This window comes from Dromiciops gliroides, chromosome 5 (assembly GCF_019393635.1).
Source record: "Dromiciops gliroides isolate mDroGli1 chromosome 5, mDroGli1.pri, whole genome shotgun sequence".
NCBI classification, from domain to species: Eukaryota; Metazoa; Chordata; class Mammalia; order Microbiotheria; family Microbiotheriidae; genus Dromiciops; species Dromiciops gliroides.
In genome coordinates this window covers 163,936,008-163,955,763 of record NC_057865.1, presented here as the reverse complement: position 1 = coordinate 163,955,763, position 19,756 = coordinate 163,936,008, and the positions used below count along the sequence as shown (strand labels likewise).

The window sequence follows — 19,756 nt, the reverse complement described above, 5'->3', positions numbered from 1 at the left end:
GGAGTGGACTGCATACTTCTCATAATCTTCCATCATCTTTTTCTGTAAGATTTTATAAACCAGTCTATATCACATTCTGGTGTTTCCCTTGGTTGCTATCATTTGGCTAGGAAATCAATAGTTTGTAGCTTAGGCAATTTCTGGACTAATTTGGTCTCACAGTTGAGGTGATTGTTTTACATTGGATAAGAAATGGTGATAGTCTTTACTGATAACTGTTCTTTTTATTCAGTTCCTAATTTTCAATGTCAATAGCTTGTTTAAATAGACTACGTTGATATTGCTTAAATTGTATTTCATATCTTCTCATTTTTATTCTTACGGCTAGCTTAGTATTGATTTTGATCTTTGTTCTAACAACAGAAAGCTGATTTAGAAATACTTTGCACGAGTAACCATTTATTTCCTTTCCATTCTTTGTGGTTTTTTTTTTTTTTTGCATTCAACTCTTTTTTTTGGGGGGGGGGTGAGGCAATTGGGGTTAAGTGACTTGCCCAGGGTCACCTCAACTCTTTTTTTTTTTTTTGCGGGGCAATGGGGGTTAAGTGACTTGCCCAGGGTCACACAGCTAGTAAGTGTTAAGTGTCTGAGGCTGGATTTGAACTCAGGTACTCCTGAATCCAGGGCCAGCGCTTTAACCACTGTGCCATCTAGCTGCCCCACTCAACTCTTTTTTAAAGAAAGTATCAATGATGTAAAGGCATCAGGCTTCTGTATAATTTATAAACCTTGGGCCTTCTTGTTTCTTGCATCTGAAGCATATTTTCCAACAAATAGTCCTTGTCTTTCACTATCACTTTCCCCTATCCTCCTATCACTAAACCTTCCCTATCACCTTTGCATTGGAGTTCTTTATTATAATTTAATTTGGGGAGAGAGACTTATCAGGTTTTTCATAGAATTTCTTTATCGCTTTATTATCTGCAACAAATTTTGGCATATAATCAACAATTATCACTGAGGAGATAAATACACTTTCTAGGACAATGTAGAGTCTTTTCTAGTAAATTATCAATTCAAATCAATAAATAACACCCTAAGTCATGAGAGAGTTAATTTTCCTTGTGTATATATGTACATTAAGCTGGGAGGCTATCTGACTTTATGACAAAATAGAAGGAAGTCTTATAACTTGTGATAGAAAGAACCTTCCATAAAGCTAATACACAATTTTGTTAATTACATGAAAAAAAAATTTTGGGGGGGGGAAGTGGGGCAATGAGGGTTAAGTGACTTGCCCAGGGTAACACAGCTAGTAAGTGTTACGTGTCTGAGGCCGTGTTTGAACTCAGGTCCTCCTGAATCCAAGGCCAGTGCTTAATCCACTGCACCACCTAGCTGCCCCCCATTAATTACATTTTTAAGTAAAACATTGTATTGACAGGGCATAGCTCTTAGAAGAAGTATTTACCTTGTTAAATACTTCTAGAAACAATGGTTGGTTTTCATTAAGTCTAATTTTAGACTTATGCAGAGGTCATGCACAAAATGAATTATTAATATAGATTCTAAACTTTAACCACCACAGGTATTAACAGCAGAGAGAGAGAGAGAAGGAGAAGGAGAAGGAGGAGAAGGAGGAGAAAGAGGAGAAGGAGGAGAAGAAGGAGGAGGAGGAGGAGGAGAAGAAGAAGAAGAAGAAGAAGAAGAAGAAGAAGAAGAAGAAGAAGAAGAGGAAGAGGAGGAAGAGGAGAGACAGGAAGAGAGAGTGAAGAAGAGAGAGACAGAGAGAAAAAGAGAGAGAGGGAGAAAGAGAGGGAGAGAGAGAGGGAGAGAGTGTGTTCTTAGTATATTCTTAGACTAATTAATGAATATTCTTAGATTTGAACTATAAGGAACCTAAGAGATGAGCTATTCAAACTTCCTCATTTTTCGAAGGAGGAAACTAAGGCTCAGAGAGATTCAGTGAATCAAGCCAAAGGTCACTTAGCAAGGTCACATAGCAAATCGATGGCAGAGATGAAACTGGAGCTTGGGTCTTCTGAGATGAGTCTTCCTAAAAGCAGGCAAACCTTCATGAAGTATGAATTAAGCACATATTGCCAACTTTAAATTTTAGAGATAAATTCTGTATTTTGCTGTTCTGGATAGTATAGTTGTATCTAGTTAGGGAGATTCAGAAAGTAGGAATTTATGATCCCTTCCCTGAATTTATAGCTTCAGGTCCTTAAAATACAAGATATTTCAAAGAGTCCCTGAGGTGTTTTTTATTGTTGTTGTTTTTTGGTTTTGGGGGGTTTTTTTGGGTGGGGGGAGGACATGAAGGACAAAGAAGGGTGATAATCCCAGGCTTGCTCCAGAAAATGTAATTTATCAGGGGATTCAAAGGAATGGCTCACTTGCCTTGCAGACATTCTATGTGCTTGATGCTACCAGCTTTCTTGATACAGAGGTCTTCCTGTGTAACTCCCCCCCTCTCCCGACAGTCATTCCTCTTGCCAGGCAGTGACAGGGAGAAACAAACTGCTCAGTGGTGCTCTGACAAATGAGGCCAAAGCTGGAGACTGTGTTCCTCTGTAACAACCCTGCTAGCATTCTGTGTACTCATTAGGCAGCAATAAATTATTGCAGAGGCCAAACCCCTGCTTCCTTGACTCCAGAAGAGTCTGCAGGCCACACAGACCCAACCTATGCAAGGAGAGATTATGTATTCATAAAGCACATTCCAGCCTGTCAGGACATTTTTAAAAACTAAGTAATTTTTAAGAAACAGTTCAGAGCTGGGGAAAAAAGGGGCAGGGGGAAAGGAAAATGGGAAAATAAGTACACCCTGACAAACCTGAGATTAAATGTATTACAGGCTGAAATTCACTGGACCAATAGTTTTCTAATTGTTTGGATAAGACCCCAGAGGCATCTCCAGGGAGGGACTCCTTGAAAAAGAGTGAAATCCCGGTGGATATGGTCAGTTTGTACCAGCCCCATCAGCTTCCACCTACACCAAACCTGAGATATAAGAAACTAAGCAGAAAAGGCTCCACAATCACGAAATATTTGTTACAGGCTGCAATTTAAAAAGCTTAGGTAAGAAATACTGAAGGCTTCCCCTTCTAACATCTTCTAGGGACTGTAAAATGGCAACAGCTTCAGTCTTGTATCTCTAACTGATCAAATATGTATTTTGATGAAATACTGATTTAATGAAATGATTGATGGATGGGGTCTCAGAAGAAACATAGGCAGGGAGAAGAGGAGAAAGCAGTTATGACCCCTGTGAATCAGTCAGCTGACAAGCATTTCAAGGATTGGGAAATAGCAAGGTCATGGGGGTTCAAAGATTCCAACAAGTGAAATGGTGCATGCTGTTTAGGCTACTCAGTTGCAAAGGGAAGCTATGAATGCCTGATGGGAGTGGGGAGGGTGATGGTGTGATTTTTATTTAAAGCTTTCTTATGCTGACTTTCCTATTTCTGTCCCCAAATCTTAAGCCTCAAAACATTGTTGTTGCTGTTTAATAGATCATTTAGAAATTTTGTCTTTGGGTTTTGGTTCTAAAAAATGAGCCTGAGGAATTCAATAAGCAGACTCAGAGGTACAAAATATATCTTTGAGTAGCCAATCCCATTAAGAACATTTACAACATAACATCCAGGATAGGATGGTGATGTTACTGAAAGATACTGTGAAGCAATTTCTTTTAACCCCATTGACCGATGAACAGTACTTCATGAAACTGGTTTTATAATTAAAATGTGCAACCCTGAAGATTTCCTGAAGTTACTAAGCAAATTTTACTAATGCATCCCATAAGTATTCCACTTCCAAACATCATTAACAAAATGTTTAGAGTTATGACTGTGGTGCAATTTGCAGGAGAGGAGAGGGAAGAAGTGAGGCAGGCAAATGGGTTATTCCATTTATCAATGAGGTCTCCATTTATAGTAGCAATTCTTTTGAGACCAAGATCCATTTGTTAGTGAAGAAGAAATTCATTATAATATATTAATGGAGAGATAATAGTTGAGAGGGTCCAGATTACTTAAAATCATATTTACTATATTACTCAATTAATGGTAATATTGCTTTCAATCAGAGCAAGCCCATCCTTTTAAGTGGGGAAAGTTGTTTTTTGTTGTAGTTTTTTTTTTAAACCAAACCCAGAACACAAGGTTTTGGGACTATCTTCTGTACAGATATAATCTGTGTTTTCTCATCTATTCTCACACCAAATAAAAACATAAAAGATTTGTCATGTGGTATAGTATTGGATGACTTGAGTCAGAGTACTGGGTAGAGTTTAGGATGTTATGTTTCAAACAATATGTCAAAGCAAACGAATGATGGTTCACAATGAAAGTATAGACTGCCCGTTATTCAACAAAAACTACAAGTAAGCTCATGTGTCTTCATTCAAAATTATGGTAGCAAAAGCACCATTTTAAATATAAACAGTAATATTACTATCACATAATGAGAACAATGCCAGACAAGGAAAGAAGGAAAGGGGTTCTTGCAGACTCACCTGGAAAAATCTCCCTTTGCCTCCTGAAACAAAGAAAATATAAATATCAGTATAACAACCTCATTGCTAGCTCAGAACTCAAAATTCTTTTTCTCAGTTTCTGGTTTCTTCTTCAAACTAACTTAATTCTGAAATGCTAAGTATTTATAAAAAGATAATCTACTCCACAATTCTATCAAGGGAAAGAATCATAAGCAAAGGACAAGTCTGGTTGTACACAGCTGTAATGTCATCTACCAGGAAGGCAGAGGCTGGGAGATCTCTTGTGCTTGGGAATTCTCAGCCATGGTTGGCTATGCAGATCTAACGTTCATTCTAAATTTGGCATCAATATGGTTAGCTCCTGGAAAGAAGGTAGGGAGTGTCCATCAGATTGCCTAAAGAAGAGCAAATTGGCCTTAGTCATTGCTTCTGGGCTGATCAGTAATAGGACTGGGCCTAGGAATAGTTTTCACACTTACGGCCTGGTGATATGGAGACTCTCTCTTTAGCAACAAAAGCAGCAAAAAAATCATGAGCAAAGGGAAGAAGGAGTTGCTTACCATTTGGAAGGGACAGAGAGCACTGAGGTAGAAACGGCCATACATGGGAGAAAATGATAACTGAATGTGCAACTTCACTCCATTTCTGTTTCAGACCTAATAATGCTAAATTCTGTAGGGTAGGCTTTGGTCCATAATGGTCCTGATAGGTCTGGTTTCATTTGGACTATTCCTAGATTAATGGTTGCTGGGGAGACTGGGTTAGTACTAACTCAAGGATGCATTTCTGTTCAGGAGGAGAGCCACATTAACTCTGTTTATCTCAGGTCAGTCCAGACAGCTGACCCCGATCCATATTAGACCCAGACTGTTTGTGTAGCTTTAGAACCATTCCCCAAGTTTCCTCTGGGTAACAGTACCGGGGGATGGACCAGGACCAGATCTCTGTAAATAGAATAAGAACCACCTCTTCCTTTGTACCTCCACTATATACACTACATTTTACCTTGTACCACAATGATTTGTGCACCTATCTTATTTCCAGGACTAGACTCCAAGCTTCTTGTAAGGACTACCTCTTATTCATCTTTGTATTTTCTTCAGGAACTAGTTCTGGGCCTTCTAGACATCTAGTAGACACTCAATTGATGTATTATTTCAATGAATGAATTAACTGGCTTCACTACACCTTTCCACTGTTACATCTAATGTTCACTGATGCATTGTTTTCCTTTTCATCCTGTACTAAAGTTCCCTTCCTTGTCATTCCACAAGGAGTGAGATCATTCTCTATCAGCTTTTATTAGTTGCTTAATTTGCTCGGGGGAATAAGTCCAAAGTAAAATGACTGAATGATACATAAACTATCGATTTTTCCTGACTCAGATTATATACAAAGTTTTCCTTAATAAAGATCTGATCTCTAGGACTGGGTGAGTAGGATTTAATTCATTTACTGGAAGTTCCAATGGATTCCATGTGCCTAATGTCCCTTCCTTGGATTTCGCTGGAAGTAGTTAAGGAGACAATTATTCAGTGGTTGCAGTCACAGAATTTTGGCCATGTTTGCACGTGTATTTGCTAATTACTCAAATGATTTACTGTGGGCCCCCCCCCCATGCATTGGCAGCAGATATTTTTAATTTGGGTTTTCATGAGCTGCCTGTTTGGGATGGTTATTTACCCTAAGAGCTGGTAGGTAATTATGGCAATGTGATTTTAATTAATATAATATACTATGACCCTCCTACTCCCCTTCCTGCGTGTCAATGGACGTGTGTGTGTGTGTGTGTGTGTGTGAGTGTGAGTGTGGTTGTGACTCAGAAAGTCAGTTCACTAAAGGAGAAGCCAGTCAGCCTCCCCATTAAATCCTTCTTTGGGTTGCAATTTCCCAGTAAGTCTATCAAATTCCTAGCCACATCCTCTGATTCTCTAATTAACACTCATAGACCTAAAATAAAGAGATTCTCATCTGATTTCTTACCTGTAAAATATAAGAAGCTAATTCAAATACCACTTCACTGTCAACCTCGATAAGTTCCTATAAAGAAAGAGAAACATAAAAAGAAAACAAAAGTTGGTTATTTTTTCTGCAAAGGTGCCTCTACAACCTCCAATACTTTCATAACATGTCTATTTTGTGAGACAACTTTAATTATCTCGGCAACTAAAAAGAACCAAACAAATTCTTATGTGGAACTACCATATTTAGATTTACACCTTAGTCTGAGGTCCTAGAAAGGAAGTAGAAAAGGTAATAAAGAAATTGCATTTGGGAAGAGTAGTTGAACTGAACCAAATATACACAGAAGACAAAACACAATTTTGGATGCATTGATCTAACCATTTACAAAGAGAGAATATTAAAAAAATCACAAATTGGAGAACTGTTAAAAAATGAGAGATTATCAATAACTACTGATTAAAATCCCTACTTTCTTTATTGCCATGAAATCTTTGAAAATGTTTTTATTGATACATAAATATAAGACTAGGTGGCACAGTGGATGGGGAGCTGGACCTGGAGTAAGGAAGACTCATTTTCCTGAGTTCAAATCTGGCCTCAGACACTAGCTGTGTGACCCTGGGCAAATCACTTTGTCCTGTTTACCTCAGTTCCTCATCTATAAAATGAGCTGGAGAAGAAATGGGCAAATCACTCCAGTATCTTTGTCCAGAAAACCCCAAATGGGGTCATGAAGGGTCAGATATGACCAAAAACTACTGGACAACAACAGTATATAAGAACGCCTCCAAAAGTATATTTCTTATGAACAATAAGGCAAAAATACCTACAAGACAGTAATTATGTCCAATAGTACATGCCAATCCCTATGTTTATAGTTTACTATTTAAGAAAAAAAGATGTGTACTTTAATAGTTTGATAAAATTTCATCTACCATATTTGAACTGTTTTGTTGCTTTTCACTTTTCCTTTATATCCTTGTAGTGATCGTGTTTGTTGTTTTACCACTGCTTTCTTCATTCTGTATCAATTCATGTATTTTTCCATATATCTATTAATTTTTCCCAAGTATAATTGTTATAGTTTCATAATATTCTGCTACATTAATATACTGTTATTTTTTAAAGCCATTCCTAAGTCACTGGGCACAGTGTGTTTCCAGATTCATATTATTACAAACAACACTATTATGAATATTTTTGTATATATGAGTCATCTCTTTCTTTCATTAATCTCCTTGGGGTATAAAACCAGTAGTGGAATCAAAAGGTCAAAGAAGATGAATAAATTTAAATTTTTCTGGCATAATTACAAATTCCTTTCATAAGAGTTAGCTGGTTCATAATCCCACCAAGAGTGTATTTGCATGTCCATCTTTTCAAAGCCACAATAAGATCAGATTTTTCCAATATTTTACAATCTTTGCCAATGGTTTGGGCTTGTTTGTGTGTGTGTGTTTGGGGAAGTTAAGTAACATCTTGGAGTTATTTTTATGTGCATTTCTCTTAGTAATTTTGAGCTTTTTTATATAGTTGCTGACAGCTCATGTTTCTTTTGAAAACTTTACTCATTTCCTTCAGCCACTTATTGTGGAATGGGTTTTCAACTTAAGAGATTTGTGTCAATTCTCTAACGATTTTGTATGTCAGGCTTTATTCAGTGATGTTAAATGATTTCTTTTCAGTCTACATCTTTTCTTCTTATTTTAATTACATTGAATTTATTTGTGAAAACTTTTTCACTTTATATGATTAAAACTACATACTTTGTCTTTTAATATACTCTATCCCTTGCCTTATTAAGAATTCTTCCCAAATCCATAGTTGTTAGAAATAAAGCATTTTATTCTCCTTTAGCATTTTAATAATGATACTTTTTTATATGCAAGTCTTTTAAATTATTCAAATTTATTGTGTTATATTTTGATCTAAACCCATTTTCCATCAAATTGCTATCCAAGTTTCCTTGTAGTTCTTGCTGAATAGAATCCCTTTCCCAGTAGTTTGAAGTATCAAACACTAACTTGCTGTATCCATTTACTGGTAGTTTTTGCTTACCTTGTCTGGTCCACAGATCTACTTTTAAATTTTGTTTTATCCACTAATAGATGCTTTGATAATGGATGCTTTCTAATATAATTTGAGATTCAGTACTTCCTACTTTATACTATTTGACATAAAGAAGAATGCTTCATTTTTAAAAATTCCCCAACCTGAATTATGGCTAACTCTTCCAATTTCCCAAATTTGCAGCCTTCTCCCCTCCCCCCACCCATGAATTCAATTCTGGGCCCAGTTAACTGACCATCTACAGAGTCTATTCAAGATATATCTTCTGAGAGACCCATCACCTATCATGGTCTTGACAGTAAGTGGTCTTCATCTAATTAGCACCATGCCATCTACAAAAAGGAACATTTAAAGGACCCGAGCATCACTAAGGAATACCTTAATTCTAATTAACTCTAATATAGATATTCTATATGACAATAACAAACAGTTTTGGGGAATGTATCACCTAGATTTTGTGTCTTATTTGACACTAACAATCAGAGGGATGTTGAATAAAGTATGAAGAAAATCTCATGATTTTAATGTATGAATGGAAAACAACTTATAAGAGAAAATTCTTCAAGGTACCATTTTTTCCTACCAAATTAAATGTGTTTTTTTAAATAGTCAACAAAAAGAAGCACAATAGGATCTCATATTCTCTGAATCTTTCGATTAATTATAAGTCTGTAAAGATGTGTTCTGTTGTAGATGATCATTTGAAAACGAATGTTCTTATCAAGAATTGCTTTGAATGTTCCCAAACTTCTTGCTGAAATACCAATATTTTTCAGCAGCCACATGGCTATGAATCATACACTCTCACCATCTCTGAAGAATTAAAGCTGTAGGTCATCCAAGGGGCACTGGAAAATGCACGATGGGGGTAAACAGGCTAGAGTATATTAAAGAAATCAAAGTGATATATGATTGAAAAGGGAGGTGAGCTGGTAATGTACAAGAGAGAGGAATAACAGGAAGACGACTTGTATGTTCCGTTGTTATCCACTTAATGTCAGATCTAGAAGAATGCCCCAGAACCCTAGTTGTTCCACTTCTGGAGGTTTCCAGGGGAATGTGGACAAGAAGCATGAAGAATGACAAATGAATGGGTTACAATCTGAACTGCTGGAGGGAGGACACGTATGGATAGACTTCATTCATTGAAATATCTAACTATTTCCTTGGCAATTTGATGGTATAGCATAAAATCTGGAGGTTACCTTTCATAATATTAGTATGGCCCAGGCATGAAAATTAAATATATTTTTGAAAATTCATTTTGTAATTTTTTTAATGCAATTCCTTTTCTATCTCTGGGTAGGTCAATTCCTAAGCATTTGATTCTTAATTGAAATAGCATTCTCTTTGTAGCTATTTTTCCTGGTTTTTAAAATTAGTAATGTAAAGAAATAGTGATGACTTATCAAACGAGAACTCTGCCTCATACTTTACTAAGAAAGTTTAGGACCGATGCAGTGAGTTTCCTCTTTACCTCTTCTGAAAATTTCACAACCAGTTGACATCATCCTTCCTTCCTTCCACTGTCTTCTCCTTTACTGCAGTCTCTGTTGAAAAGGTTGCCCTTTTCTCAACTAAAGCCAACCTTTCTCCATGTACCATCTCCTCAGATCTTGTCTAGCCCATTGCTCCCACAAGCATCTTCTCATGTCTCTCTCTACATCTCTAATCTCTTCCTATATTTTTTGGGGGTGGGGTGGGGCAATGAGGGTTAAGTGACTTGCCCAGGGTCACACAGCTAGTAAGTGTCAAGTGTCTGAGCCCAGATTTGAACTCAGGTCCTCCTGAATCCAAGTCCAGTGCTCTATTCACTGCACCACCTAGCTATTGCCTACAAACATGTCCAAATGTCTGACATCCTTAAAAAAAAATGTCTTACTAAATTCCCAAGAAAGTATGCTGTATCTCCTCTCCCTTTCTCAGCCAAACTCTAGGGAAAATATTTTAATATATCTTGCAACCATATGGTATAGTGGAAAGTCTCAGGAGTCAAGGGATCAGGGTTCAAATTCTGCCCCTAGGATCTGGGGCAAGTCATTTAACCAGTCTGAATTTCAGTTTTTTCATGTGGTAAAATGAGGCTTTGGCTTTTGACAATCCTTCTAGTTCAAGATCCTTTACTGTTTTGATCCTCACCTCATCACTCAATTGAAAACCACTCTCCCCAAAGTTACTGGTGATCTCTGTGTTGCCAAACCCAATGCCTTTTTCCTTGGTTCTACTTTTTCTTGACCTCTGCAGCACTGGTCACTGTGGACCACCATTTCCTCCTAGAAACCCTCTTTTCTTCCCTCAGAGTTTTCTGGAGACTTCTTTCTTAGTTTTTTTTCCTGTCTGTTTGACCATTCCTTCTTTTTTGTCTTTGACAGGTCAACATCCATATCCTTGCCTCTAACTGTGGGTGTCCCCCAAGGCTCCAGCCTGGGCCCTTTTCTTTTTTCTCCCTACACTCTTAGGGACCTCATCAGTTTATATGGGTTCAGTTCTTATCTCTATGCAAATGATTCCCAGATTTACACATCCAGATATCTTCTTTTTCCCAACATCTCATCCTGAATTACAAAACTGCCTATTAGATATGCTCAACTGAACGTCTTGTAGGCATCTCAATTTTCCCCTAAACTTTCCCCAACTCTTCTCAACTTTTCTTCTTTTGTTGAGGACAGTACCATCCTTCCAGTCATAAAGGTTTGCAACCTTGGTGTCATTTTTGGCTACCGTTATCCTAACTACATATATACAGCTGCCAAATTCTGTCTCTACTTCCACGACATCTATTGCATCCATTCTGGCTGACCCCTTCACTCCACCCATGCAATCATCACTACCTTACAGTTCAGGCTCTCATCATTTCTTACCTGAATGGTTGCAATGGTGTCCTAATTGGTTTCATGGTCTCAATCCTCTCGACTCTTTTCTATCCTCTATATAGCTGCCAAAGTACTTTTTCTAAAGCTCAGATTTGACCATGTCATTCTCTTACTCAATAAACCCCAGTGGTTCCCTATTGATTCTAGGATCAAATACAAACTCCTTTATTTGACCTTCAAGGGTCTTTACAACCTGGCCCTGGTGTGGGGTCCAGGAGAGGGGGAGGGAGTCAAAAAGCCCAGAAAGGCCAAACCTTCCAGCCCTGTTTCCTCTTACTCCCCTCCTGCACTCTGTGATCCAGTCCAATTGGTTTTCCTGCTGTGACTCCCGTGTGACGCTCTCTCTCCCATTATCTGTGCCTCTGTCCTGGCTAGCTCCCATTCCTGGGATTCACTCCCTCCATACCTCTACCTCTTAAAACCCTGGGCTTCCTTCCAGGCTCAGTTCAAGCATCCCCTTCTACATAAGCCTCTTCTCATCCCACCTCCTCTACTCCACCATTAGCTTGTGCCTACCTTGTAAACATTTCGTATACACCTACATGTGTTCATGTTTGTCTCCTCTGATATAATGTAAGCCGAGTGAGAGCAGGGACTCTTTGCTTTTGTTTTTGTATACTTAGCGCCTAGTAAGGTACCTGAAAAAATGGTAGGCACATCAAAGCTTGCTTGCTTGAATTTGTATTCCAGTGCTTTAGGGGGGAGATTTTCTAATAACTAAGCTTTCATCTTATCTGCAGATAGGAGTGATTTTGCCTCCTCTTTGCCCATACTAGGGATTTCTACTAATTGCTTCCCTATTTTTGAACTCTCCTGGTAATGAGACCAGTAATCCCACGGTAATCTGACCTAGTATAGCAGGGTGGTCCCACCACAAAGACATCAGGGCAGCCTAGATTTAGAGCTGATAGGGAGCCCAGAGGTCACCTAATCCAATCCTTCATTCTCCAGTGATGAAGGGCTTGCTTTTTTCTGATGATATGTTATCTTCTTTCCAAGGGCCCTTGCGTTTAAACCTGGGAACAGAAACGGGGTGAGATTCTGAACCAAGGCTGTTACCCTTGATTGTTAACGTTCATTTACAAATGATCCGATATAATGTTTTCTCTAGGAATTTGATCTCACGCACAGAATGATTGATGAAACTTAGGGATAGGGACTGGACCTGGATCTCCTTGGTACAGGAACTGTCTCAGTTGAGGAAACTCCCTCCAAGCAGCCTGATGTTTAGGCAGAAGCTCAACCTTAGAGAGTTGCCTAGAGCAGATGTATCAACCTCAGAGCCCACTGGTCTTCTGAGAACTGTCCCCTCCAGAACCAGATTAAAATTCAATAGGATGGGGACAGCTAGGTGGTGCAGTGGATAAAGCACTGGTCCTGGATTCAGGAGGACCTGAGTTCAAATCCAGCCTCAGACACTTAACACTTACTAGCTGTGTGATGCTGGGCAAATCACTTAACTGCCACTGCCCGCCAAAAAAAAAAAAAAAACCAACCTGCAATAGGGAAGGGGCAGCTAGGTGGCACAGTGGATAGAGCCCCGGCCCTAGATTCAGGAGGACCTGAGTTCAAATCCAGCCTCAGACACTTAACACTTACTAGCTGTGTGACCCTGGGAAAGTCACTTAACCCCAACTGCCTTACTAAAAAAACCAAAAACCCAAAACCACACACACAAGAAATTATAATGCAACTTACATAATGCTAAGCTGTGTTTTTCTAAGTCAATATGCCACCAGCAGGGATCTTTTTCTATCTGAATTTGACACTATTGGCCTAGAGCACTGAGAAGGTAAGTGACTTGTCCAGGGTCACACAGGCAGTATGTGTTAAAGACAGAACTAGAATAGAGGACTTTCTGGTTTCTAGAGGGGATCTCTATCCATTATTCTACTGCTTCACTTGATAAGACATACTAGAGTAATAATAACTTACATTTATGCAGTGCTTTGAGATTTATAGAAGCATTTCCCCCACAACAAACCTCTGAGATAGGCAATGTGTATGCATTTTGTTGTTGTTCACTCCTTTTTAATTGTGTCTGACTCTTCACGACTCCATTTGGGGTTTTCTTGGTAAAGATGGTGGAGTAGTTTGTCATTTCCTTCTCCAGCTCATTTTATAGATGAGGAAACTTAGGCAATGAGGGTTAAGTGACTTGCCCAGGGTCACACAGTCAGTAAGTGTCTGAGGCCAGATTTGAACTCAGGAAGAGGAGTCTTCCTGACCTCAGGCTTGGCACTCTATCCACTGCGGCCCCATGCAAGCATTACTATGCCAAATAGGGAGATAAATGAGATACTAAGTGACTTGCCCACATGGCACACTGCTGACTCAAACTAGGCTCCTGGGTCTAGTTTTCTACCTCCACTTCTTTATCAATATATTGATGAAACTGCCATCCTCTGAAATCTAAGTTTAGGAATTATCTTGTTTGCACATTTCGGTTAATTTGTTAACTAGAATGACAGAGTCAGGAACATGAGTTGGAAGATTAAAAATGCTCAAGTGATTTTTGGCTAAATAAATAGAGGCCTAGTGCCCATGATGTAGAAAGTCAATGGCCCTATTGTGTACTGTAGTGGCCGTACCGCATCTGAATTATAGTACTCAGTTCTGAGTGCCATTTTTGGAAGGGCATTGACAAGCGAAAACGCACTTAGAGAAACTGACCAGGATGGTGAGGGGGTCTGGAAACCATGCCGAACAGGGATTGGTTGAAGGACTTGAGTATCCTTGGTCTGAAGAAGGACAGAATATGATTGCTACCTTCCAGGACTGGGCATGTTCTCTTTGGCCCCAAAGGGAACAACGAGGATCAAAGCAATGGGTGAAACACTGTTGGAGACAGATTTGGGCCTGATCTAAAGAAAAATTTCCTGATAGAGCTCTCCCAAAGAGGAATGAACTGTTTCTCAGAATGTATTGATTTCCCTCTCATTGATGGTCTTCAAGAAGAGACTGAGCGGTTAATTGTTGTAGAGGGATTCTTACTTAGAGGAGACTCGGGCTAGATGACCTCTGAAGTTCTTCCCAGTTCTGAGATTTTGTAAGAAATTATAATTTTATACTAAAGAATCATATGCTTGGAATCCATAAATTCAGCTTCCATATATGAACAGGCTGCATTTTGTTTTCTCCTAGTATCAACATGAGCCCCAGCAGAGAGGAATCTTTTAAGGAAGGAAGGTCCTATTTAAGCAAGTTACTGAGTCATTGTCTGGGTCGGATATTTCTCCTTAAAAATAGCAATGATAATATTTGCCACTGGCTGTTTCAGAGGGTTGGGTTAAGAGAATTAATGGGAGAATATGGGAGAATCAACATCAATAATTCCTTATACTTTAGACAGTGTTTTATGGACACTATAATTGATATATGGTGCCAGTGGGTTGGAATGGGGAGGAATGCCTGGAATCACAGTCCTGGGACTCGTTGGTCCCATTAGAATGTAAATCATTTAACAGTCTACAAATGATTTAACCAAAACATCAACCAGGGTTGCAAAAATAAATCATTTCTATTTCTACTGTTGTCACTTCCATTCCCACTAACTGGCTGGATGAGAAAATCCATACGTGATAGCATGTGCATTGGTACTTGTGTCTCCTCTGTCACATTAACCCCCAGCTTGCACTTAATGTTCACCACAGAGCTAATGTTTAACACGAGATTGAAAAGTAAGCCAAACACCAGAAACTGACATGGGAAGCCACCTTTCAATTCATGATTCTCTCTTACCTGAATTTTAACCTTCATAGGAATCATGTTGGGAAGAGAGAAGAAAGGAGGAATTTTCTTCTGTTTTGATTTGTACAGAACATTTGATGGTCATGTGGCAAAATGGTGAACATGAAGCCCATGAGTGGAAATTAGATGTACCAGGTACAATATATACAGTTATCCATGATGATGACATACTTCCCTTGTATAGAAAAAACTCTAAACTTCACTCTGGCCAGTATTTTTCTATTTGTTCCCAAACTGGCTCATTATCAAAACAGGCACTCACTAACAAATTTGGCAGATTGGATCTTCTTTCCTTCCTTCTTTCTTTCTTTCTTTCTTTCTTTCTTTCTTTCTTTCTTTCTTTCTTTCTTTCTTTCTTTCTTTCTTTCTCTTTCTTTCTTTCTTTCTTTCTTTCTTTCTCTCTTTCTTTCTTTCTTTCTTTCTTTCTTTCTTTCTTTCTTTCTTTCTTTCTTTTCCTTTCTTTCTGCCTTCCTTCCTCCCTCTCTTTTTTTGTGGGGCAATGAGGGTTAAGTGACTTGCCCAGGGTCACACAGCTAGTAAGTGTCAAGTATCTGAGGCCAGATTTGAACTCAGGTCCCTCCTGAATCCAGGGATGGTGCTTTATTCACTGCGCCACCTAGCTACCCTGATTTCTTGCTTTCTTTGTATCTCTGTCCACTTGTTAGTGGAGCTGGTAATAGATAGTGAAACATTTAAAATGTGGGCAGTATGAGGAAGGAGGAGAAAGAGAATCAATGGGCGAGGGCATTCTATAAACCTGAAAAGTTAATATATAAGAGGGTGAATATGATAGGATCATTATTACTAGATATAGGGTAGCTAGATATTGCAGTGGATAGAGTTCTGTGCCTGGAGTCAGGAAGATCTGAGTTCAAATCTGGCCTCAGACACTTGCTAGCTGTGTGACTCTGGGCAAATTACTTAATGCTGCTTGGCTCAGTTTCCTTCCCTATAAAATGAGCTGGAGAAGGAAATGGTAAAACACTCCAGTATCTCTGCCAAGAAAACCCCAAATGGGGTCACAAAGAGTCAGATATGACTGAAACATCAACATTGCTAGGCACAGAGAAAGGTATTGGACCTATGATTTCATTGATATAGGAATATCAGACATAGATGAGTGAATTTCCTTTACTAATTCAAGTTGGCACCTTTGATGTGCCTACAGTCCTAGAGAGTTGCTTAAAGCACTTAGAAGTTAAATGACTTTCCCAAGGTCACAAAACCAGCGTGTCAGATGTAAGACTTGAACTCAGGGCCTTCTTGGCTCCAAGGCCAGTCATCTTTCCATGATGCCATATTGCCTCCCATGACTATTACTATTTTTGTTGTTGCTCAGTCATATCTAACTCTTTGTGACCTCATTTGGAGTTTTCTTGGCAGACACTGGAGTGGTTTACCATTTCCTTCTCCAGCTCATTTTACAGATGAGAAATTGAGGCAAACAGGGTGAAGTGACTTGCCCAGGGTCACACAGCTAGTAAATGTCTGAGGACAGACTTGAACTCAGGAAGATGAGTCTTTCTGATCCCAGGCCCAGCACTCGATCCACTGTGACACTTGGCTACCCAGACTAGCAAGTTTAGCTATCAACAATAAGAGCAAAAATGGTAAAGTGGATAGAGGGCTGGCCTTGGAGTATGGAAGACCTGTATTCAAGTCCTGTTCCTGACACATAGCACGGGCAAGTTGTAACTTCTTAGTACCCCAGGCTAACTCTCTAAGACAGAGATTATAGATGTCTTGCCAAAACACACTGGTAGAGAGTTTCTGCATCAAGAATTCCAAACACTAAGAAATCATAGGTTTGAATCATCTCTCCTCAACATACCAAAAAAATATCAGTAGGAAGACATCCAACAGAGGAGATGAGGCAGATATCGGAACGGCACGTACATGACACAAAACGTAAAAGGGGAATTTTCTTAAATGTTAAAAGAATTCACTATCAACTCCCTTTTCCCTTCTCCCTCTGTCTCCCATTTCCCTTCTCAGCTGATTTTCTTTCTAAAATTCTACTACAAAGGCATGAAATAACCCGTTACTCTCATACTTCATCCTGTACGTTTTCCACTGTAAGATCTGAAAGCCAACTTTTTCACATAGAGCACTTTAAAAAAATACCAGAAATTTGCTGCCACAGAGTGCTCCCCTCCTTTTCTTTTCTGACTTCTGTAACCATGTGGAAGTGCCTCATCTCATATGTCTTTGCTTAAGCAGATTCACAAACTGAACATCATGAAAAATTGCATAAGCAAAAATCCCATTAAAAAAAAATCAGAATTTTGTCTTTCCCTTGGCAAAGGCCAGAAACAGAAAGAATATGGAAGGTGAACAGGAAAGGATTTATCAAGAAAGACAGCTTTTAAATTCATGCACTTTTTTGGCTGGCATGATGAAATATGGACCGGTGGTAAGGAGTTTCCCTAAATTTCTTGAATTCATAGCCCTATTCTGGGGCCTCCAATGATCTGAAACATCTGTTCAGAGCTTCCCATAATGACTATTTCCTGTACCCTATTTCCAGAGGTCTGTGTAGCAATCAGCAATGGCCTGCTGGATATGGCAACTTGTATTTTAAGATGCTAAGAAGTTTATGCTCTTTCATTTTTTTCTTTTATTCAAGTTTTCTTGTACAAAATGACTAATATGGTAATGTTTTACATAATCATACATGTATAACCTATATCTGATTGTTTACCGCCTGAGGGAGGGGAGAGGGGACGAAGGGAAGGAGGGATAAAAATTGGAACCCCAAATTATAAATAAAAATGTTTATTACCTTTAAAAAAAAAGTCTGTGCTATGAGCAATGAAATGTCACAAGGGGAAAACAAGCTGTGCTTGGTGTCAGCACAAAATTGCTGTTCAAATACCACTTCACACCATGTCCATGTCTTTGATCTTTCTCAGCCTCAGCTTCTCCATATGTAAAACGGGACAATAATAATATTTTTAGATACCTCTTTCCCTGAGCTATTCCAAGGGTCAAAGAGGATAATGCATGTAAAATGCTTTTTTAAATATTAAGGCCCTATATACATGTTAGCTATGATTACTTGCTGCTCAATTATGTGCGAATGTAGTGATTTTTGATTCTCTGAAAGATTATCCTATAAAGGAATTCAAAATGTTACTCTTTGAAGGAGGTGATGAGAGAATGAATGAGATGTGAGTTTGGAGCATGGGAGAAAGCGGAGCTACTTCTATCATTCAGCATTGACCTATGTGATCACAAACTAAGAAAGAAGCTTCGAGTAAGTGTTTTAACCAAACTAATAGTTACTATCTACAAAGACTTTTATCTGTGGATCCCAAAGGGATGTTTCAGATGAATAGCTCTGGAACAACTCTGTGGCTCATTGGTTTTTGGAGTCAGAGAAGCCAAATTCAAATCCCAGCCTTGCTACTTTTTTAGCTATGGGATCTTGGGCAGATCATTGCTTGCCTCTGGGCCTTGGTTTTTTCATTTATAAAAAGAAAGGATTAGACTAGATGACCTCTAGGATCGCTTTTGGCAATATGAACTCTGTGTATTGGTTGTAACCCACTTTCCCCAAAGACATAGACGGGTAAAGAGGTCCTCACTGGCTAAAAAATTCTTAAATTCCATTGTCTTGCCCATCTTCTTTATCTCTCCCCAGAGTTCTAACCGTCAGGCTCTCAAGCTCAGCTTAAGCATCTTCCCAAAAAATCACTTTTCTTCAGTTTAGAATTATAGAATTATTGATTTCCAAGAGAAATACTGGGTTACAAATCAAGATGAGAGGCATACTTCCCTAAGTCAATCACTTATAAGACAGGCCCTAGTGTTTTGTTGGTGAATCTCTACAACTATCACCTTCTCACCCCGCAAAGTCGAGCTAGTACAGTTCTTAACCATCAAGTTCTGAGGGAGGTGAGAAGTAAAGAAGAACTTCTTTCAGCAGACAATTTCCTTGCGGCATGTCAGAATTTGCAGCCAAAGTGAATTCCCTTGCTCTGCTTCTTCCTTTTGGGATTTCACAGACATTTTCTCAAGATTCTTTAGCAAGATTGCATTTTGTTTTGCTTTAGTGGCGGGCAGGATGGTGTTAGTGTGTGGGAAGTAAAGAAAATGGGTCCTGAGGCTCAAGTTGAGCCCAATGTGTTATCTGCCCCTGTGCCGGGTAACCGACACACCCCATTGCACAACCCATAATAGCTGTGCTGAGTCTGCCCCCCGGCGAACAGGCACCAGGATGCAGGATAAGGGAGGCTGATGGGATCTTGCATAATTCCTCTTTCTTTACCCACTGCCAGTTCTTTGGAAACAAGTCATCTCATGTTTACTTAATGATCCACTTAGGCTGTTCATACTGAGAAATGGTTCTCTGACTTTTTTACAAGAAGGTTTCTCTTGCTCATTCCTCTCCCATTCTTTAAGTTTTAAAAAAATGATTTTGAGCCAACTGCCACTGTAAAAAGTCACAAACACAAGAAGGATCAGAAATCACCACAGACAATAAGCACGAAGCAGCCATCCAGATACGTGGATTCTACCTGACTTTTTACAAGGCCCTTTTGTCTCCTATGTATAAAATGATGTTGATTCTATCTACTTATAAGCAAAAACACTTGGAGAGTCTTCTGTGAAGAATATTTATGTTAATGGACAATGATATACCATTAAACCA

At 38.9% G+C, this 19,756-nt stretch overlaps 1 protein-coding gene across 1 annotated transcript in view; it reads right to left on the bottom strand.

The window, feature by feature from the left end:
• Positions 1-19,756, bottom strand: part of FRMD4A (FERM domain containing 4A) — a 313,453-nt gene that overhangs the window by 129,672 nt on the left and 164,025 nt on the right. The window contains exons 7-8 of the mRNA XM_043967592.1: positions 6,428-6,484; positions 4,463-4,485 (exon numbers count right to left, since the gene is read on the bottom strand). Coding sequence (XP_043823527.1) covers positions 4,463-4,485; positions 6,428-6,484 — 80 coding nt within the window. The remainder of the gene's footprint in view (positions 1-4,462; positions 4,486-6,427; positions 6,485-19,756) is intronic.